This window comes from Mesoplodon densirostris, chromosome 5, assembly GCF_025265405.1.
Source record: "Mesoplodon densirostris isolate mMesDen1 chromosome 5, mMesDen1 primary haplotype, whole genome shotgun sequence".
NCBI lineage: Eukaryota > Metazoa > Chordata > Mammalia > Artiodactyla > Ziphiidae > Mesoplodon > Mesoplodon densirostris.
Genome location: NC_082665.1, coordinates 123,106,709 through 123,126,855, shown reverse-complemented (window position 1 = coordinate 123,126,855; position 20,147 = coordinate 123,106,709). Strand labels below are relative to the sequence as shown.

The 20,147-nt window shown below is 48.1% G+C and overlaps 1 protein-coding gene across 2 annotated transcripts in view; it reads left to right on the top strand.

Annotated features, from left to right (window-relative positions):
- The window catches only part of RFTN1 (raftlin, lipid raft linker 1), a 200,673-nt gene that overhangs the window by 123,528 nt on the left and 56,998 nt on the right, over positions 1 to 20,147 (top strand). For both annotated transcript variants that reach the window (XM_060099471.1, XM_060099473.1), the window contains one exon: positions 11,941 to 12,289. In XM_060099471.1, the coding sequence (XP_059955454.1) occupies positions 11,941 to 12,289 (349 nt within the window). The remainder of the gene's footprint in view (positions 1 to 11,940; positions 12,290 to 20,147) is intronic.

The window sequence follows — 20,147 nt, the reverse complement described above, 5'->3', positions numbered from 1 at the left end:
CCTGTCATGTGGGATGAGAGATATCTTTGGAAAATACAACCTGCCACAGACATGAATTCAGACATGCTATGTTCATTTACAAAGAGAGAACTTTGAGACCATTTGGGGCTCATATGGAATACAGAAAAAATAAAAATGAAGGCAAGAAGTGGAAATAAGGAGTTGAGTATTGAATAAAAGTGTTATTGGGCATTGGAAATCATCTTTAAGTGTAATTCTCAACAGTTGGAAATGGAAAGTCCTCTTCCCGCATAAACAACCATCCTATTTGTTACACAAAGAGATCACATATCTTCACGAGATCTGAAACTCTCAGATCATTTTCATCTTCTAGAAAAACCATCCCAGAGTTCTCCAGGGTATTTACAAAAAGAACAATAAAACATTCATTTCTTTAGCACACTGTAATGGAAACCATCCCCAAGTACTTAGTTTCACTGCTCTGTTTACTCTGAGGGTTTCAAATGCCATTAGGACTGTATTATATTTTTGCTGGTCTGGAGTCATGGGGACAGAAAAGGGTTTTTTTTTTTTTTTTTTTTTTTAAACTAAGGGTTAAAACTAGGACAGCATTGGTCCAACAGCGCCAGCTCAACATTTTGTTAAAGTGCCTTTCATTAATGTTCTGGAGGCCTATGTAAATCAGGCAGTGGTGGGGAAAAAAAAGTCATGAATTCTGGATGTTAAAGCAGCAATGTGGTGTGAAGGGAAACATCTGCTCCTGGTTAAACTTCTTTAAACTCAGGTTCTTTTGCCTCAGTCACTTAACTGTGGTGCTGAGATTTGAGTTCCATAAAGACTCTCAAACACGTTTTCCAGAACATTCCCAGGAGTCTTAATAAGCCCTTGAGGTTCTTTGCCCCCAAGCTTATAATTCCAGGGTCACTGCTATTACCAAAGGATAAAATTGGGGCTGTCAGCATCAGCAGTTCCAGGATTCTAGATTCTAGCTGGTTTTTTTTCTCTTTTCTTTTTTCTTTTCCTTCCCTTCCCTTCCCTCCCCTCCCCCGCCCTCCCCTCCCCTTTCCTTTCCTTTTCTTTTCTTTCTTTTCTTTTCTTTTTTCTTTTCCTTCCGTTCCCTTCCCTTCCCTCCCCTCCCCTGCCCTCCCCTCCCCTTTCCTTTCCTTTCCTTTTCTTTCTTTTCTTTTCTGGAAATGCACTGTCTTAGGCAGTGCCTTTTGAAAGAAGGCCCAGTGGAATGCCCAGTTATGAGGCATTTTTTTACCGTGATGACAAGTACTGATATTAATGAATTGTTCGCCTCTGCGTATTTTCCTTCTCCTGAGGGGAAGATTGACCTGGTTTGTTACCAGATGAACTGGAAACCCAAGGACTGCCAGGTACCTGCAGCCTCAGTTTTCTTCACTGTTAAAAATGATACAAGTAGCGAACAATGTGCACATTTTCACAATCTCAAATGAGTGTATTTGTAAAACATTATTGGCCCCAGATGGATATTTCCTGAAACTGTAGACTCATAAAAGTTTCCTTTTAGAAGTAACCTCAGATTCTGCAAATTTGATCTCCTGACTATTCATTCCTTGCATAAACATTTACTGAGTACTTACCAGGGACCGGGAACTGTTTCAGATGCTGGGGACAAAGTGGGGGACAAAACGGACAACACTCCTGCCCTCACGGAGCTCTCATTCAACTGGGAAAGACAGACAATAGTTTAAAAATGTGGAAATAAGTGATATGATGAAAGTTAAACAAAGAGATGTGCTGAAGAGTGACCGGGTGACCGTTTTTTAGGTTGGGATGTCAGTGAAGGCCATATGGAAAGTGGGTACCCTGGTGACAAGGAGAAACCAGTCGTGGGGAGGGGAGGGAAACAGCATCCCTAACAGAGGAAGCTGCAGATGCTGAGGCCTCGGATGGGAACGGACTTGGAGTGTAAAATAGCGAAGGTGGAGGAAGTGAAGGAGGCGTGGGGTAGGTCCCACGGGGAAAGACAGGACAGGAGAGCTGGCAGAGGGGGCGGAAGGACTGCAGGACAGCCGAGTCCACTGCCGGTCTAGATGGAAGACCCTAAGCTGTTCTTTTTGTGACCGTGAGTGGACTGGAGGGACTTGACCTTTGTGGGAGGGGCTAGCCAGAGAAAGCCAAGGATGTAAGGGCAGGAGGGATGGCTGGCGGAGGAAGCGGGTCCCATGCTGGACACGGAGGGGTGAGGAGAGCTGTCACCTGTGTGTTTGGTACTTTTCTAAAGCAGCTTCCTGGGTCCTCACTGCTGGTCGCGTGTCACGAAGTGACCCTGTGTCTGGGTTAGCTTGGACTAGCTCATGCCTGTCATCACAGACTAATTGTTAATAGCTTCACCTTTTGCTTTCAAAAGAGTCAAACTGTTTAAAGTTTGCACGACAGTTTACCAATGGTTCAACACACTGGAGACTCGTGGTGTATCACCTTTTAGTCCTGGACTGCCGTGTCTACTTTGGGTCTCCCGTCTACCTCGCCCATCCTTCCCCATGGCAAGTGTAAGCTCTTGTGGCCTCTCCCACGAGCCCTGCGGTGACTCCCGGGCCCCCAACCACTCTCTTTGCCTCCCTCCTTTTACCCTCCTCCCCCATCCATACCACATCCTGTGGAAAGATTAATTTTGCTTGGGAAAGGGCTGATTATGTCACTGCTGCCAGAAACCGTGATGGCATCTCGTTGCCTCCAGAAAAGAAGTCCAGACTCTAAAGATTCAGCACTCTGCAAGATCAAGCCCTGGTAGTTCACAGTATAGCTTAGAGTGTAGGACATACCATAGTAAATACACGCTCTATAACAGGTGGGAATATGGACTCTGAAGCCAGGCTGACTAGGTTTGAATCCTACCTGCCGTTTGCTAGCTGTGTGCCCTTGGGCAAGCTGTGCAACCTCTCTGTGTCTCAGTTTTCTGATCTGTAACATGGGGATAAAAAAGAAAATCTACTCTTATTGTTACAAAAGGATGAAATGAGTTAATCCACGTAAAGCCCTTAGAACAGCTTTTGGCACACGGTAAGCTCTCGGTAGACGGAAGCTACTGTGATTATGGATTTTTGGTGCAGGACGTTTGTCCTTCTCTGCATAACTTAGGACACTTTCTTACCTCTTTGCCTTTGCTAGCCTTGTTCCTTCTTGGATTCTTTCCCCCAAACCATTCCGTATGCACATATTCTACCTGTGGGTCAGGTTATTTTACCAGCCATGGATTTCAGCAGCCACAAGACTGAGAAACCGTGAAGTCTGTTGCACATCCTTCAACTTTCCCTTGCGACTCTGATGAAAGTCTCTTTAAATGCTTTGCTGACATAAGCTTTTGAGGTTGATTTCTCCATTTTCTTTGTGGGTGTGCACTGGCCTTAGCGGAAGCCTGGGGGCATCCTGTAGCCTTGGTGGGAGATGCAGATCCATCTGAGGTCCTGTGACTTGAAGGTCCCTCAGTTTTCCTGCCTGGATGATGCCACAAATTTCAAATTTTATTTCCCATCAGATGATGTATCTACATGACAGATATTAAATATGTATTTTTTCTGCCCTGAAATTCCTTTTCTTCTGAAAGCTGCTTTGTTCCCACAATCCAGCTATGTGAATTCCAGAGGAGCTACCCTAACAATGGCCAGAGCTGATTGGCCCAGAAGTGGACACCTGACCTAAGCTGAGCCAATCAGAGCCCTTCCCTGAGATCTTTTACTTGTGTGTAGCCAGGAAGTTTTAACATTCTATCTCCAGTGGCTAAGCTATGAGCAGAAAAACTCAGAAGTTGGCAATGGCCATAGTTTCTGCCACATGGAGAAAATTGGTCGTGGAAGAGAAAGAAGAATGATGGTAACAAATAAAAGCAGGGACAAAACCTGGAGCGAGTTTACTGACAGTGCTGGAGATGCTGGTCCCAGGTCTTCCTAAGATCCTGCTCTGGCCCTACCCTGCTGGCGCTTGCTCTTTGAGACACCATTGGATTGCTCCCCACAGATAGGTCTCTCCTTGTTCACCTCTCTTTTGCATCTCTGATTTAGACTTTTTTTTTTTTTTGCGGTACACGGGCCTCTCACTGTTGTGGCCTCTCCCGTTGCGGAGCACAGGCTCCGGATGCGCAGGCTCAGTTGCCATGGCCCACGGGCCCAGCCGCTCCGTGGCATGTGTGACCCTCCCGGACTGGGTCACGAACCCGTGTCCCCTGCATCGGCAGGCGGACTCTCAACCACTGCGCCACCAGGGAAGCCCTGATTGAGACTTTTGACATTAGGTTGGGATCTTCTGATGGGTTGGTTTTCACGGGGCTTTAAAAACCAGTTGAAGATCTTTGAGGGAGCTTAACAGCACACCCCCTCTTAGTTCTACTGATTTCCCATGAACTACATTTTCAGGGAACAGTGAAATTATAGGCACAATCTAAGTGAAAGAACCGAATCAGTTAACACAGGTAAGGAAGGCCACTAAAACTCCTTTTGTCAGGAATACCTTCCCTGAACCACCAAAGGATGGATTTGTTCTCTGCTCCTACCCCAGTGTTGGACCCCATCTCTTCCTTTTGCTTTTAAGGGAGTTTACAGTTTTCCAAGTTCTTCCATCATTTCCCAAGCTTCCCACCAAATCACTCCTAATAGCAGAGGAGAATAAAATAGTACCTCTTCCTTCACCCTCAGCCTTGCCAGAGACTTAAGGGGGCAAGCAGTGGTCCCTCAAACTGAGCATAGGCAGGTTGAGAAGGAGAGATCACATGGACTCTTCAGAGTCTCTGAGTTGCCCCTTGAGTTAGATCAACACATATTAAACTCAAGAGGTCAGGGATAGTGCCTGTTTGCCTCCCCAGTACCTAGTGCCCAGCACATAGTAAATATTGAGTAAGTAGTTAGTGAATGAATAAATGGGTATTATTATCCCCATTTTATAGATTAGGAAACTGAAGCTCAGATAAATCAACTGAGTTGACCAGTAACATAGCTAGCGAATGGCAGTGTTGAGTCCAAAGCTTTAGGTCTCAGACTCCTTGTCTAGGGCTCGTTCTGAGACCTCTCAGTCACTGAAAGAGAAAACCACAACACCAGAGGTCTACATGATCTTTCCTTGTGGCCTCATAACGGAGCTAAACACACAGCAGCACTTGGTCAAAGTTTCGATTCCTGAGGCAAAGTGTTAACACGTCAGAACTAAAGGCAGCTTCAGACTTGAGCTAAAACCCATGTTATTTTTGAACCTCCGTTTTCAGAAAGCTGGTACAAGAGTTTAGGCGACAGAAGATGAGAAGGGTTGTGTGTGTGTGATAAAATATTCACTGTAAAGACTCACGTGTAACCGTGCAACCCAGAACAGCATTTTTGCACCTGTTCTTGACATACGTTACATGCCTCTGTTTGTAGGTTCCCTATGTATGTCATGGATCCCCAAAGACTTTAAAATGTCAGCTGTCACGAAATGGTGGCCCACGAGTTATGAGGAGGGTCACAGTGGGCATTGCTCTGGTCTAGGGTCCATTTGGGATGTTTGTGTGTGTGTCTTGGTCTTCACCCTGTATTATATGCATCTGCATTCATTACTGAAAGCTCTGTTTCCATTGCTCCGTATTTCATATGGTTTATTATGCTCCACAACAGCACTGTCTATCCAGTAGAACTTTCTGTGACGATAGAAATGTTCTATATTTGCACCAAATGTTCTATATTTGCATCCAATACTATAGTCACCAGCCACAGAGGCTATCGAATACTTGAAATGTGGCTGGTGTGACTGAGGAATTGAATTTTTAATTTTATTTGAATTAATTTAAGTTTAAATAGTCACACTTGGCTAGTGGCTACCATGTTGGATAGTATAGCTCCATATTTTTAAGAGGTCAGTAAGTTTCTGATTCCTGGCACTAATTAGCTCATTAGTTATAGAGATTCCAGTAAGTTCATCCTAAAGTTAGAAACTGCTTATAACTTATAGAAATTAAATCTAACAGTTAGAGATTTAAGTCTTTCACCTCAAAATATGGTGGGGAGATTTCTTTCACCTGGGCAATGGTGACTGCTCTCCACCTTCTTGTACACTTCAGCCTCTCCCTGGGCCCTTTAATCAACACCAGATTGAGTCCTTCTTTGTTCCTGTTTGGAGCACATTTATCTCCCTGTCTTTTGGGAGCTCTTATCCATGCCTTACTTTCATACCCACTCCGGTTGGAATTTGGAGACCTCTAGCAGCCTGCCCTGTGCGGTCTTCTTCCCCTCACTCCCTTAACCTGCTTTTCTCCTGTATGACATTTCTCCAGAGAAACAACTCATAGGGTTATCTATCTGTCTATCTGTCTGTCTATATCATGAGACTGGAATTGAGATTGATTTATTTTAAGGAATTGGCTCATGTTATTGTGAGATCTGGCCAGTCCCAAATCTGCAGGGCCATTTGGCAGGCTAGAGGTTCGGGTGAGAGTGATGTTGCAGCCTTGAGTCTGAAGGTTGAAAACTCAGGCAGATTGTCTGGAGGCAGAATTCCTTCTTCTTTGGAAGATCTCACTCTTTGCTCTTAAGGCCTTCAACTGATTGGGTGAGGCCCACCCACATGATAGAGGGTGATTTGCTTTACTTAAAGTCAATGGACTGTAGATGTTAATCACATCTAAAAATACCTTTACAGCAATTTCTAGGCCAGTGTTGACAACTGGTCACCATAGTTTATCCAGGTTGACACATAAAATGAACCATGACATCTTCTTCATTAGATTCAGACTGAATTGTCCTGGACTCCCTCTGACCCTTCACCTGTGCCATCTCATATGGCCTGTGGGTACTCCAGTTCTTACTCACCTGTCAGCAGGAGTCTTTTCTGCTCCTTTTCCTGTGTCACCTATGTCTTTCATTTTTCCCAGACTCAACCCATGTCCCATTTCTCCCTAACTGGTTTTCCTTGTTGATAAATGTACTCTAAACAAATATGTGTATAGGACCAGACAAAGTATATATTTGCACTCAGACGCAGCAGCATGGTATTCATTTTGAAAGTAGAGTAACAGACAGGATGTCCTAGAGTATCAGGGACTATCCCAATGTCATGGTGTTATCTTTAATCAAAATGATTCTTGAAATATATAACCAAAGATGACATCATTTGCCAATGCATTGAGCTTTTATAGAAATAAAGTTTTAAAAAAGAAAAAATAAATCTTTTTCACATCATGATCTCTGGTTTTAGGTTGAGAAAATATAGTTACCATTGAATTTGTTCTTACTCATCATAGATCAGTTGAATGAAGTCTTGGGTCAGTTGAAAATGTTAATTTTTGATGCCTAAACCAGCAATTGTTACTCCTTTAAGTGTTGGGGGTGGGATGGTTTTTAAATGCAGCAAACATGAGAAAAGGTGGATCAGGGTGTATTTCAGTTTAAACTCGTATCCGATTGGGCATCTTGGCACAGGTTGGATCATGTAATGTGGAAGAGTGCTGTCCTGAAAGCGCACCAGTTTGCATTAAGACACTCAGAGTCAGATCTGGGCTTTGCCATCATCTAATCACAGATGTTAGAGAAACTCTTTGGGCATGCGTGTGACAGTCTGTGGGGAATTCCTTACCCAAAGTGGCTTGGACATTCAGGATTTGATCTTCTGTATGGATTCGATTCCACAATCTTGAAGACCTGGTGTAGCTTGAAGTCATGGTGGTGTCCAGCTGCTGATGAGCCCCTGAAAGTAAAGGGATCTGAGAAGTCTGGAGAACGGGGGAGGGATTCCAGGAACATCGTGGGATAAACCTGGCAGGATGTGGTGAGCAGTTACACAGGGTTACAGAAAGGGAAGAACTGAAGAAGATGCCTTAACTCCAGTGTGAGGGACAAGGTCCACAGTAGACCCATCAGCTGTGATCATTGGTCATGTAGGTCTGAGCCCCAGAGGAAAGTCAGGACTGGAGAGTCCAAATTTGGGAATTATTAACATATGACTAGTGGTTAAGTCCAGGTGAGTAGAGGAGGTTCCCATGGGGGGTTTGGGGTGAGGAGAGCTGGTGGCCAGGGATGAACCCTGATGAACACCATCTAGTGCCCACCTTTCTGATGTGCGTGAGACCTGCTTAATGCAGGTTAGGAATGAACAAATGAATACATGAGTAAATGAGAAACAAACAGGATTCAGTTTGACAAACACAGTCAAGTGACATTACGAAAAAGAAAACAAAGTCCCCGTTCTAGGATAAGGTAGAAAACCAAAGGCGTCAGGGCCCCTAGGGTGTAGCCAAATATTGATCTTTATAAAATCTAAATGGGGGTCTTCTAGTTAAAAAAGACTACTCACCCTTTCTGGTAAACAATATGGGGGCTTCCCTGATGGCGCAGTGGCTGAGAGTCCGCCTGCCGGTGCAGGGGACACGGGTTCGTGCCCCAGTCTGCGAAGATCCCACATGCCGTGGAGCGGCTGGGCCTGTGAGCCATGGCCGCTGAGTCTGCATGTCCGGAGCCTGTGCTCTGCAACGGGAGAGGCCACAACAGTGAGAGGTCCGCGTATCGCAAAAAAAAAAAAAAAAAAAAATCCTGTGGGGACTTCCCTGGTGGCGCCGTGGTTAAGAATCCGCCTGCCAGTGCAGGGGACATGGGTTCGATCCCTGGTCTGGGAAGGTCCCACATTCTGTGGAGCAATGAAGTCATTGCGCCACAACTCCTGAGCCTGCGCGCCTAGAGCCCTTACTCCACAAGAGAAGCCACCACAATGAGAAGCCTGCGTACCGCAATGAAGACCCAACACAGCCAAAAAAAAAAAAATCCTGGTAAACAATTTGGCGTCCTGTACCAAGCCTTTGAAAAGCTGATATCCCTTGACCCATTAATTGCACTTCCAGGAATCCACCCCAAGGAAGTAAATAGAGCTGCAGACAAAGATTTGTGCATGAAGGTGTTTCATATTCTTGAGACACACTTTCCCTGGAAGTTTTGCAATGGGGAGAGGGGAGCATCTTTACCATTTAACTTGAGTATCTTTTTAAAAGTTTTGATATTATGCAGTACTAGGTGCAGTATACCACGTTTTCATTAATGTTTAAGATAAAAGATTAGCATTCAAAGAAATCTTGTGCTTTGCCCTCAGACCCTCACCCCTCACCTCCTCTGTCTCAAGAGTTACTATGGTGCGAAAGTTAGGGACCTGTTGCTGTGGGGTGAAGTCAGAGCCTTTGTTGGCTTGGTATTCTGTGACATCGATGATGTGGCCCTTGTGATTTCCAGCCCAGCCTCATTTCTGCGCACTCCTGGCTTCTCGTGTCATGTTCCAGAAATGTTTCTAGAAATTTCTTCAATACTCAGGCTGTTGCACACCATCAAGTCTTTGCCCGTGATGATCCGTCCATCTCTTTACCTGCACTGCCCTGTCCCTTTTTTTCACCCATCTGGTGAACTCCTATTCATCCTTCAAAGCCTCCCGCAGATTGGGTCCCCAAATAGGATTGGTTTAGCACGATATTTTGGGAAAAAATTGAATTTGAATGTTGTCGGTGAGGCATGCACATTCCAGCTCTGTCACACCCCTCACCTCTTCCAGTTGTATTGCAGTCTTACTCCATTTCGTTTATTACAGCCCTGACCTTCTGTGAGAAACGTCTCAGTGTCCCCTTCAGGCAGAAGTTATCTATACCTTTCTATACCTTTATATCCATTATTGCGCTTAGCACCCTCTATGAGAAATTTCTGGAATATTTACTTTTTTCAATTATAAAGGTAATATGCATGCTTATTAGATAAATTTTGAAAAATTACACACAAATATTATACAGCTGTCGTAATACTGTGTCTAAAAAGTGTAGAATCTTGATTTTTTAATATAACATTATAATATAAGCATTATTGTGCCATGTTAGTATAATATTTTTAAAGTCTGTTTACAATAATTGGCTGAATCTTTTGAAAGTCAGGACTTCTATTTTGTATCCCCCAGAACCTCAGTGTGATGTTGGTTTGAGCCAGTATAGGGACTTAATAAATGTTTGTTGGAGTCTAGGGCTGAAAAATCAATTGGTCTCCATCCCTACCTTCTAGGAGCTCATTCTGGGAGAGGAGACACATATCCACTCATTATGTAATGTATTCATTCATTCATTCATTCAACAGAACTTATTGATCACCTCCTGTATGTCAGATAAATTACTAGCACGTTATGCTTCTCTCTTCTTGAGCAGGAGTCTTTCCTTATTTCGTTTGGGACTGTGAAATCCATTGCATTTCTCTTTTTGCTCGTGCTGCCAGGAAGCTCAGAGCTATGCTTTGTACACATTACCTTCCCTCAACCTAAGGCTCTTTGGTATAATTATCTCCTCAGTCTTTTCTTTTAAAACTTTTGTGACCTGTGTGTTGTTTTAGAAGCTTTCCAAAACAATTTCTAAGAGTAGATAGATATCACAGATTAATGGGGAAAAAATGACTTTTCAGGATGGAAAGGATGACTTTAAGTTTTTTTTTTAAGTTTTGAAGCATGAATTGAGCCAACCATGGGCATTTGTGTGGGCATATACATATCCAAGAACTTGATGCTTTGACATGTATCCACTTGACCTTGTACTTAAGAGAATGAACTTGGGCCCAAGCCAGACCTGGCTTTGAACCTGGCTACCCACAGCTTACTTTATGACTTTAATGTCTCTGGGCCTTAGTGTCCTCATCTGAAATGAGGATCATGATACCATGCAGGGTCATTCAAGGGTTAAGCAAAACAATTTATATAAAACGCATAGTATAGGGCTTGACACATAGTAGGTCCGTGATAGATGGCAATTAATACTGTTGTTATCATTACATCTAGCACAGGCTAGGCCTTATAGAAAGACTGGGCTGTACATTCGTGTAGCTGCTCCAGGCCATTTTCTAGAATGGCCAGTGTTGAACTAAAATGACCTCCTGCTTTAAGTTAGGGTGGGTCATCCGGGGAGGGCTGCCAAGGCTTGCTTCTCCTTTAGAGAGTAGCTCTGTGCTGGTATTTCTTACTAATTCTCAAATGACAGGAGATGATCACCGCAGAAGCCTCGAGATTTTCTGAGGTCATCCACTTGGGGGTTGGTGACTAAGACTCACAGAGCTCTGAGGTCTCCACCTCCTGAGTTATTTGTAAAGTGACTTGAGCATTCTTGCCCAGAAAGTCCCCTAAAGCCCGTCTTCTAGTTTTGGCCAGCTCTTGCTTGATTTTATTTGGCTATTACTTTCAGTTTGTTTTTCACTTACGACTATTACATTCAATTGCCTGGGGTATTTTTTAGGGAGGGGAGCGTTCACGGGGTACAGAGCTCAGTGTGGCCATCCGTCCCCCATCTTGAGGCTCAGGAGGTGAGAAGGTGCCACCTGTTACCTGGACTGGATGGTGGATGGAGAGTCATGGGTCAGCCCAAAGTAATGCCCGTGGGCTGGGTGTGGACTGATGTCCTTATATGTTCCCTCTTGCGGGGCTGCGTGCGTCAGCTTTTGCGCGGTGGTGATTCTCCCCACCTCTGCCCTTCTCTGCCAAAACAATTGTTTCAGAGAGGAAGCTCTTTGGGTCATAAAATGTCATCTGGTAGTTAGTATATCGTTATATAGACGTATTATATAGTAGCCTGATGAGCAGGAAGTAGGTGATTCATCAGAAAAAAAAAATAACAAGAAAATAAACTCTTACCAAAATGAACTTCCTCTTTCAGCCACTCTTTGTTCCAGCTCATCCTTTTAGAACCTTCTTCCAGCTTCTTAGAAAACAATTGCTAATCGGGACTAACACAGTGTTTCCAAGAGAGGCCGTCGCAGCCCTTCATAGCCAAATGCATTATTTTTCCATAGTTTAAAAAAAAATAAGCCCCACACTCTCTGTCCCCAGTTGGGCCAGGGTTGGGGTGTGGGCGCTGCCTTGAGGACACGGAGCCTTTGTCAGCTCAAGAGACTTCACGTTCAAACAGAAACGTCCTCCAAGGCCTCCCTGAGGTATTTCGTTCCCCCTTTGCTAGAACATCCCATTCACTTGTTTCCCTTCGTTCTGTTTACCTCACAGATCCAGGAGGCTGCGAGTCAGGGCCTGAAATTCGTCGGGGTCATACCTCAGTACCACTGCCCTGGGCACTCGGCAGGTGGCAGCCCCCCAGCGGATGCCCGGGATGCGACAGAGGAGCCTGGCAGGTGTGTGGCTACGGAGAACCTGGGGGCTGCCGACGCGCCGGTGGGGATGGACAGAAGCCCAGAGCCCGGCCAGGGCCCGAGAGAGGAGGTGCCCACCGCCCAGCAGCCCGGCTCGCCCTCGGGAGCCAGGGATGGCACAGAATCCCCTCCATGCGGGGTGAGCGAGACTCTGGATGGACCGGATGGGGACCCACTGGAAGGGTATGGAGAGCCACTCTTGGGAAGTAAGTATGTCAGTGCTGGGACTCTGACCCGCCGAGAGAGAGGCTGCTAGCTTGTCAGTAATCCCCTTGGCATTTTAGGAAAACGAAGGGAACTAGAGTGTAGAGGGAGCAGTGCATCAAACAGGAGAAACTGTCAGGCCATTTTCTGGGCCTCCTGACTGTTTCTTGCCTGAAGCTGTCTGTGACTTTCAGGGGTGTGGAGGAGAAGGGGGGGCGGGGCAGGGGGCAGGACCACATGACGTTGACTTGTACTTGCTCCAGATTGTCACGTGTGAAGTAGGTTCTAGAACGGGAGGTCGCTTCTCCCGCACGCCCTTGCACAGCCCCTGACTTACCCCGTGTGAACACAGGAAGTGTGAACTTTGCTGGGCACCAGTGCAGAAAGCAGCCCCCACTTTTGGACCTCTTGCTTTGAATATCTGCCTAAAGAAGGAAATCAAGAAAGCCAGCTGAGGACAAATAGTGCAGGAAGCTGGTGATTCAGCTCACCCAGCTGTAAACAGCCAGATTTCAGGGAGTTGTATAGTTGACAGATGAGCACTGTGGAAAGAACACTGCCAAGGAGAGGCCACCAGTAAGCGACTCCGCTGAATCACGTTGTAACGGCCGTTGGAGCGCGCCCTTTAGGTTGGGGATTTCAAATAGTGACACAACACAACAAGGATGATAATAGCCAACGTTTATTAATACTTCCTGTGGACCGGGCGCTGGGCCAGCAAGCTTTCCTATGACTGTCTCTTCATTTTTCCTATGATGTGGGTGAGCTCTTCCATCATCGCCCATTTCACAGCTGAGTAAACTGAGGCTCAGAGAGTCCATCTGTTGCCCAGGCTGATGTGTGAGCCCAGGCCGGCCCTCTGCCTGGTCTTTACTGTGTGATACTCAGACAGACGAACAAGGTTTACTGAGGCCCTCAGTCTACAGGGAGCTAAGTTTCTCTTCATTTTCCTGTGATTCCCTTTCGTCTTCCTTCTCCAGGAAATCTAGCCTCGAGCCATTTCCTGAGAGCCAGGCCCTCGTATGAGCTGCGTGGCCTCTTCTAGCCTTTGGGAGGTGACAAGTGACAAGACTGACAGGAGGCGGCCATAGGTCTTACGAAGCCTTTCTCTTTAGGCCTTCCTGGATCATCTCCCTGGTTACTATTTACCTACTAATTCTTGAAGTTAGCCTCTTAGAAATGACGAGGAACCATTTATACTTTGAGAATAGAAAAGAGGGTGAGGGACTTCCCTGGCGGTCCAGTGGTTAAGACTCCGCGCTTCTGTTCCAGGGGGTGCGGGTTCGATCCCTGGTTGGGGAACTGAGATCCCACAGGCCACGTGGTGTGGCCGGAGAAAAGAGAGTGAAATAGTTTTTCTTGTTATGTCAGTAGTTCCTGAAAAGAAAACTGTGGGCTGGTTAATTCTGGGGCTTGTTTGCAAAGTTGACCTTGGAGGGGGAGTTGGCAGCAGCCTCAGTTCTGGGAGAGATTAGGACCGTTTCGTGAAAGCCTTGATCCTTCTTAAACATGTGCTGAAGTAGAGACTCAGTTGTGGAACTTCTGCCCCCACAGAGTAGCTGAGAGCACGTTTGGATCCCGTGGGTGCCTCCCATGGAACATACCAGTCTTATTTCAGAATCCCCCATTTCTGCATGGCTGTCGGGCTGAATCCCGAGAAGGAGGACTGGCCTCCCTGGAGCCCCTCTGTTGTACCATCTCAGGCCCTGGGAGGGTGACGGATCAGGGCATCACAGGCCCCAGGAGAGAGGGCAGGGAGCACAGGGGTTAAGAACCAGACCTCTTGGGCAAGATACCCTCCTGTGCCTCAGCTCCTTACCCTGTAAAATAGGGATGGAAAAAAAAAAGTTTCTTGTAGAAAGGTGAAAGGAGAGATGTATTTAAAGCACTCCTAAGTGGTGGTTCTTATGACTGGGGTACAGGCTCCGTCGTCCTGACCATTGCCCCCACCTCTGCACAGAACCCTGCTTTGGGGAAAGGGGGCTCTTGATACTGAGGGTCCCCTCAGGAGTTTTCTCGTTCCAGAATCCACTTTTCTCCAAGATTCCTTCTAGACTTCCTGCCTCCTGGGGTTGAGTTAACTGGGGAGACTTGTCCTGGGACCTTCCGCCCCAGGTCACTCCTGCTGTCCTGTGACTGTTCCCTCCCTCACTCAGACACTCCCCCCCATCGCTGGGCACACAGAGACCGCCCCCCACCCCCCATGATACCCCAAGTGTCTTGGCCTGCATCTCATTTCCTCAAGTCCCTGTTCTCTATGAGAAAATCAGTTCCTGCTGAGGAATAGCAGGTTAGGGTGTGTCTGGAAGTGGTCAGCCCAGCAGAGCATGAGAACTCCAGCTGTGAGGGGCTTATAGTGCCACCGACCCCCCCCCCCCCCGCTTGCTCGGTCGGCAGCTGTGTGTGTCTGTTGTCTGCTCATGGGCCTGGCACTCATCTCTCTGTGCAGGAGGCCACAGGTCTCACTGTTACCCTTTATTTCTCTTTTGGTGGAATAAATGAATCTTTGGATCTTTTTCATCAGTCAGTGACACACAGGGGTTACAAGTGCACAGGCGTGGCCTTGCAGGGGATGGACAGATGTCATCATGGTGACAACCCTCTGAGTGGACTGTTCTGAGCTCTTCCTGTGTGTCTTGACTGTGCTTCACAACAGCTTTGTGACAGAAGATGCTATTATTACACCCGTATCACAGATAAGGACAGTCGCCTGCGTGCCCTCACAGAGTTAAATGTTATCTCCTCGTCTGAGCATTAGTTGAGCAAGCATAGTTTCAACCTCCCAGAAGGCCGGCCGGCTGTCCAGGGACCCTGTCCCCATTCACAGCCCTCACCTGACCCCAGCTTCTCTCCTAATCGTTTTCCGGGGAAGTCTTTCCTTTCCTTCCCTGGGAAGTCCATGCACCATCACCCACCCCTTCCCCAATGCCCCCTCCCCGCTGCTCACTCAGCTTTCACCTCCCTTTCTCTCAGGGCCCCCTAAGGAGGGTGAAGTGTTTTTAATTCCTCTTTCTGCCAGGTGGGCTTAAATAGGCAATCACAGCAAGACAATTAAAAAAAATCCAGAGGGAGCCTCTCTCCTTCCCCCTCCCTTTCCTCCTTTAATTTGTTTCCTTTATAGGAGCCTGGGGGAGCTGGTGGGGCGGAGGCTGCTCAGGAGGGCTGCCAGGGAGCTCTCATCTGGAAACAGGGCAGGCTTCCCCTCCCCCTCCCCACGGGCTGCAGGGACCGCTCTGGTCCAGGCGTTCTGCTCCCCATGCCCACCTGGGTTTCTTCCTGCTTGTCCTAGGGAATTTCCTGTAGGTTGGATGTCAGGCCGTGCAGACATCACCTGGGCCTTGCTGCAGGCTGCTTCCCTTCTCACATCTAGCTCGCCCCGGCCTCCTGGTGAAACGCAGAGCACCTGGGAAGAGCAGGACCACGTTCCCATGCCACGTTCTCCATGCGTTTCTGTGCCGGGGGGTAGCTTCCTTCATTCACCGCAGACAGGCCAGTGCACGGCAAGGTTAGGGAAGTGTCGCAGGACGGACCCCTGGCACTTCTCTCCTGGCCTCCAGCGTTCCCATCTTGTCTCTGTCGCTGAAACTTGAGCAGGAGAAACAAGGAGGCCACACAGGTTCACGCAAAGTCAACTGGTTCTCACTGGCACCGAAATAATAATGCAAAATCTTCCAAGAGTTACCCTTCCTACCTGCACCTGCTCACGTAAAATGCCTACAGATGCAGCCAGGAACCCGAGCCAGGGACTGCAGTGTCCTTCTCTGGAGGGGGATTCTATTCAGCAGGGATCCTTGGCAGGCAGCCTCTTCTGGGGGGATGCCCCCTGAGCCTGCCCGTCCTCCCTGGGCCTTGTCCTCCCCTCCCGGAGCCCCCAGAATAGTTCTACCCTGTGGTTCTGTCCCCCACCCCCAATCTGCCACCATCTTCCTGGCCTTTCACTCAGTCCATTAACAAATAGCTATTGAACACCTCCCCGGCCCCCCCACCCCCGACAACACACACACGCACATCGTCATTGTCAGCTCCCGCTTTCCATGTGCCGATGAAATTAGCCTCTTGTTAGATTTCGGACACAGCCCAGCATTGGGGGTTTGGAAGAGTCTTGGCTTTGCTACTTACCAGCTTGTGATTCTGGGGGATCCACTTAAGGCTTCTGGGCATAGAAGGGACACCGTTCCCCCATGGAGGCTGGAGTCATGTGAGATGATGGCGGTGGTGATGGCCCTCGTTAATACATTCCCATCCTGTGGGCCGCTGACATCCTTACAAGTGGGCCCCGTGGATTGCTGTGCAGACAGCGGGTCCCACATTTTGCCTGGCAAGCAGGCCTCCCCCAGGCCCAGAGGTGCCTGAAGCAGCCTCCTCCCAGATGCAGGGATCTGGCCAGGCCTGAGGCCCTTCTGCCCTTTCTTCCTCCAGAGACAGCCACAGCCTCGTCTTCGCCATGACACCTTTCACCTTAGCTCCCCTGCCGTGACCTCAGCAGACCTGAGGTCCCACCCAGCCTGGCTCCCAGGCCAAGTCTGACACCCACTTGTCCCTTCCAACCCAGCCAACTTGCCAGCCTCCTTCTCCCAGTCTGGCCCTGGGAGCCCCATGCTTTCAGCCAGACTCTGAACCCTTTCTTTCCTGCAGCCTGGAGGTCCCCTGGGATGCCAGGACCCACCTGCTACCTGCAAGTTACCACCTCTCTGGGGCCGCAGCTGCAGACAGACTGCAGGCTTCCGTCCTGTGCCTAAGTCCCTACTGCCTGGCACCTGCCTCCGAACCGGGCATCTGCCTTCTTCCTCCTTGTTCCCGAGGAGCTTGGCAAGGCCTGAGCGGACCCGGCTGGCAGGCCGGCAGCGGCCAGCTGGCCCCAGCTCCAGGCCCACGTCCCCTCCTCCCCCCTCCACCTAGCTCCTTGCCCTTGTCTGGCTCAGGTCAATCCAGCAGACACAGGTGTGGCACCTGCCATGTTTTCTGGACTACCACCTTTTCTGGACACAAAGCATCTAAATGACACAAGGCAAGCCCCCCCCACCCCCAATGTCAGGGGAACACAGCAAGACAGCGAGACAGAAATAGAAGTGCAAGACAGAACAGTCTCGAAGCTCCTTGGGTGCCCTGCCAGGCCAGTCCTGCGGCCATTCTCAGAACATTCTCAGAAACAATGCCTTCTCCCTCCTTTGGGACTTTCTGTCCCATGTCTGGAAAAATCTTCCAGCTGGGGTCATGGCAGAGTCACAGAGCAGCTGAGAAAATGTAAACAAACTTGGTCTTCTTTTCGGAATCCCTGGTGACTGCTCCTGTGAGGATATGTATTGGAGAGTCAGAATATTAAAACATCAAAGGGCATCGTTTGGGACAGTTTTCCTTGGCTGGTTCCCATGTGAGTAGAAAGAGGACCGTGGCCAAGGCGGCAGCGGGACAGGAGTTTACTGAAGGCTTGGGCATCTGGAAGCAGGTTTCTTCCAATATTTCATTGCTGCTCATGCTTTGGAGGCTCTCGGTTCCAACAGCCTTTCCTTTTCCTTCCTGAAAAATTTATTTCTGGCGCTGGCGTTGGTCCTCCTCCCTGGGGAGGATCCAGACGGAAAGCAGGGGGCGCTGTCGGCACCCCACCATCCACCTTTGTCTCCCTGCCCTGCCCCCAAGCATGCTGCTGCTGCTTCTGCCTTCCCTCGTTCTGTTTCATCACGCGTGAGGGAAAGCTGTGGTTTTGTCTTGCCGTGTGACTGGGGATCCTTCTGTGTGATCAAGTGCTGTCATGTATTTTTGGACTTGGGCCACTTCTCAGTTCCCCACTCATCCTCCCGTGCAGAGGCTGTGATTTCTTTTTCTTTTTGTTGATCATTCGTATGCATTTGGGCTTGACCGTAGCAGACCCTGGGGACTGGTGCTCTGGCCCACCTTGGGGTCACCTGAGGACAGCTTTCCTAGCCTCTGCCTGCAGGTGTTCTCTGGAATGGGCAGATGTCCCAGGGAATTAATGCCTCAGGAGTGGCCTCCATCCCTGAAGACAGATGCCCGGCTTCCTTGCCCCTCATAGAGCAATATGGGCTGTGCATATATGGTGTGTCAGGTCCCCAGGTGCCGTGACAGTGACCCGCTCATCAATGCAGCCTTCCTTGGCTTTCAACTCTTCTCTGTTTCTCGTTCCTGTTCTCTCTCTCTGTTTCCTGGGATTACTTCCCAAATGAACGACTTGCACCCAAAAGCTTACAGAGTCTGCTTTTGAAGAAATTGAAATGAAGTCAAGGACTCGCTAAAGCATGACTTACCCTCTTGCCTTCAGTAGCTGCAGGTCTTATTTGAACTACTGGCACTTTGGACTGGAAAACACCCAATCACTTGCTGTCTCACCCCCCAGCTCTAATCCATTGCTTGATTTCCCTCCTTTACAAACCTTCTGTGCTGTCTGCATGACTCCATTCCTAAAGTGTGTATCTGAAAGTCACGAAATAGTCTAGGGATTGCTAGCTCCGTATACCAAGACCTAATTTCTCCTGCGAAAGCACTTCCTGGCTGGATTGTAGTTGGCTTCCTGAGTCAGATAAGCGGACCCAGAAAGGTAATTTGGGCTGGGGATGATGAACAGGCCAGCGGTGGTTGTTGAAGATCCAGGTGGCCGTTTGTGAAGATGGGGACCCCTCCTTCCTAACTGGCTCTACCCCATGGATAGCTTGAAATGGCCTCCCTGTCGGCCTCACCGTTGCTGACGACAAAGTCTGTGGCCCAGCGTTGCTCCCCGGAGGTCTCTGCTGGTGCTTGCTCAGCTGGGGCTGTGGAAAGCCTTCCTTTGGTCCCAGAATACAGTTGCCCTGTGAGATAATTTGAGGTGCTACGTGGATGGACATTTTTGGTGTGAACGTGCCTCATCATTCGCGCTCCTGTTTACTGCAAATGGTAGTGGTTTCCCTTATAGTCGTGAAGCAGAGTTTCCTGTTTAAGTGCACTTATTTAGATAAAGCAGAGTGAGTCCATTTTAAAAAGTAATGTACTGGGCTTCCCTGGTGGCGCAGTGGTTGAGAGTCCGCCTGCCGATTCAGGGGACGCAGGTTCGTGCCCCGGTCCAGGAATATCCCACATGCCGCGGAGTGGCTGGGCCCGTGAGCCATGGCCGCTGAGCCTGCGCGTCCGGAGCCTGTGCTCCGCAACGGGAGAGGCCACAGCAGTGAGAGGCCCGCATACCTCAAAAAAAAAAAAAAAAAAAAAAAAAGTAATGTGCTCGGATACTGGAAAAATTGTGAAATACTGAAATATGGGATGCAGTGTCCCAGAATGTGAGTCTAGGCGAGGTATCTCCTGCAAGGAGCGTGGATGTCCTTTGTCCTTTTTGCTAATGTCAACCATTGTTTATGACCTTTAAAATATTTCTTTGGAAGAAGGGTGGGGACTTTCTTATTATCCAAGTAGATATTTTTGGAAACCAAAGCATATTCCTGACTAGCCCGTGTAAGCAAAGCTTTTTAAGCTGGGTGAGCTCTGATTGCTTGACTAAATGAGTAATGCAAAAATAGACCTCCAGACTTCGATTGAAATTCCAGGTGTTTGCTTCCGGAGGCTGACACTGCTCACTCACGGCCAGTAGCGTGTGTCACAGGAGGCGAGGGTCAGCTGTGGGGTGTAGTGAGTATTGATTTTTAAAGAACTGAGCTATAAATGAAGGCACGGGAAGCAGAGCCTCAGTCTCAGGGCCTGCTTGGCTGTTTGAGCGGCCTACCACTCCAGGCAGGAACCTGCATTTACTGGAACGTATTTATTTTTACGTATCAATGATGTATTTTTGATGTACTTGATTAAGTATTATGGGTCTGGCCCCAGGAAACACCACTGCAGTTTATAAATAGTCAGTTCAGGGATGTACAAGGTTCCAGG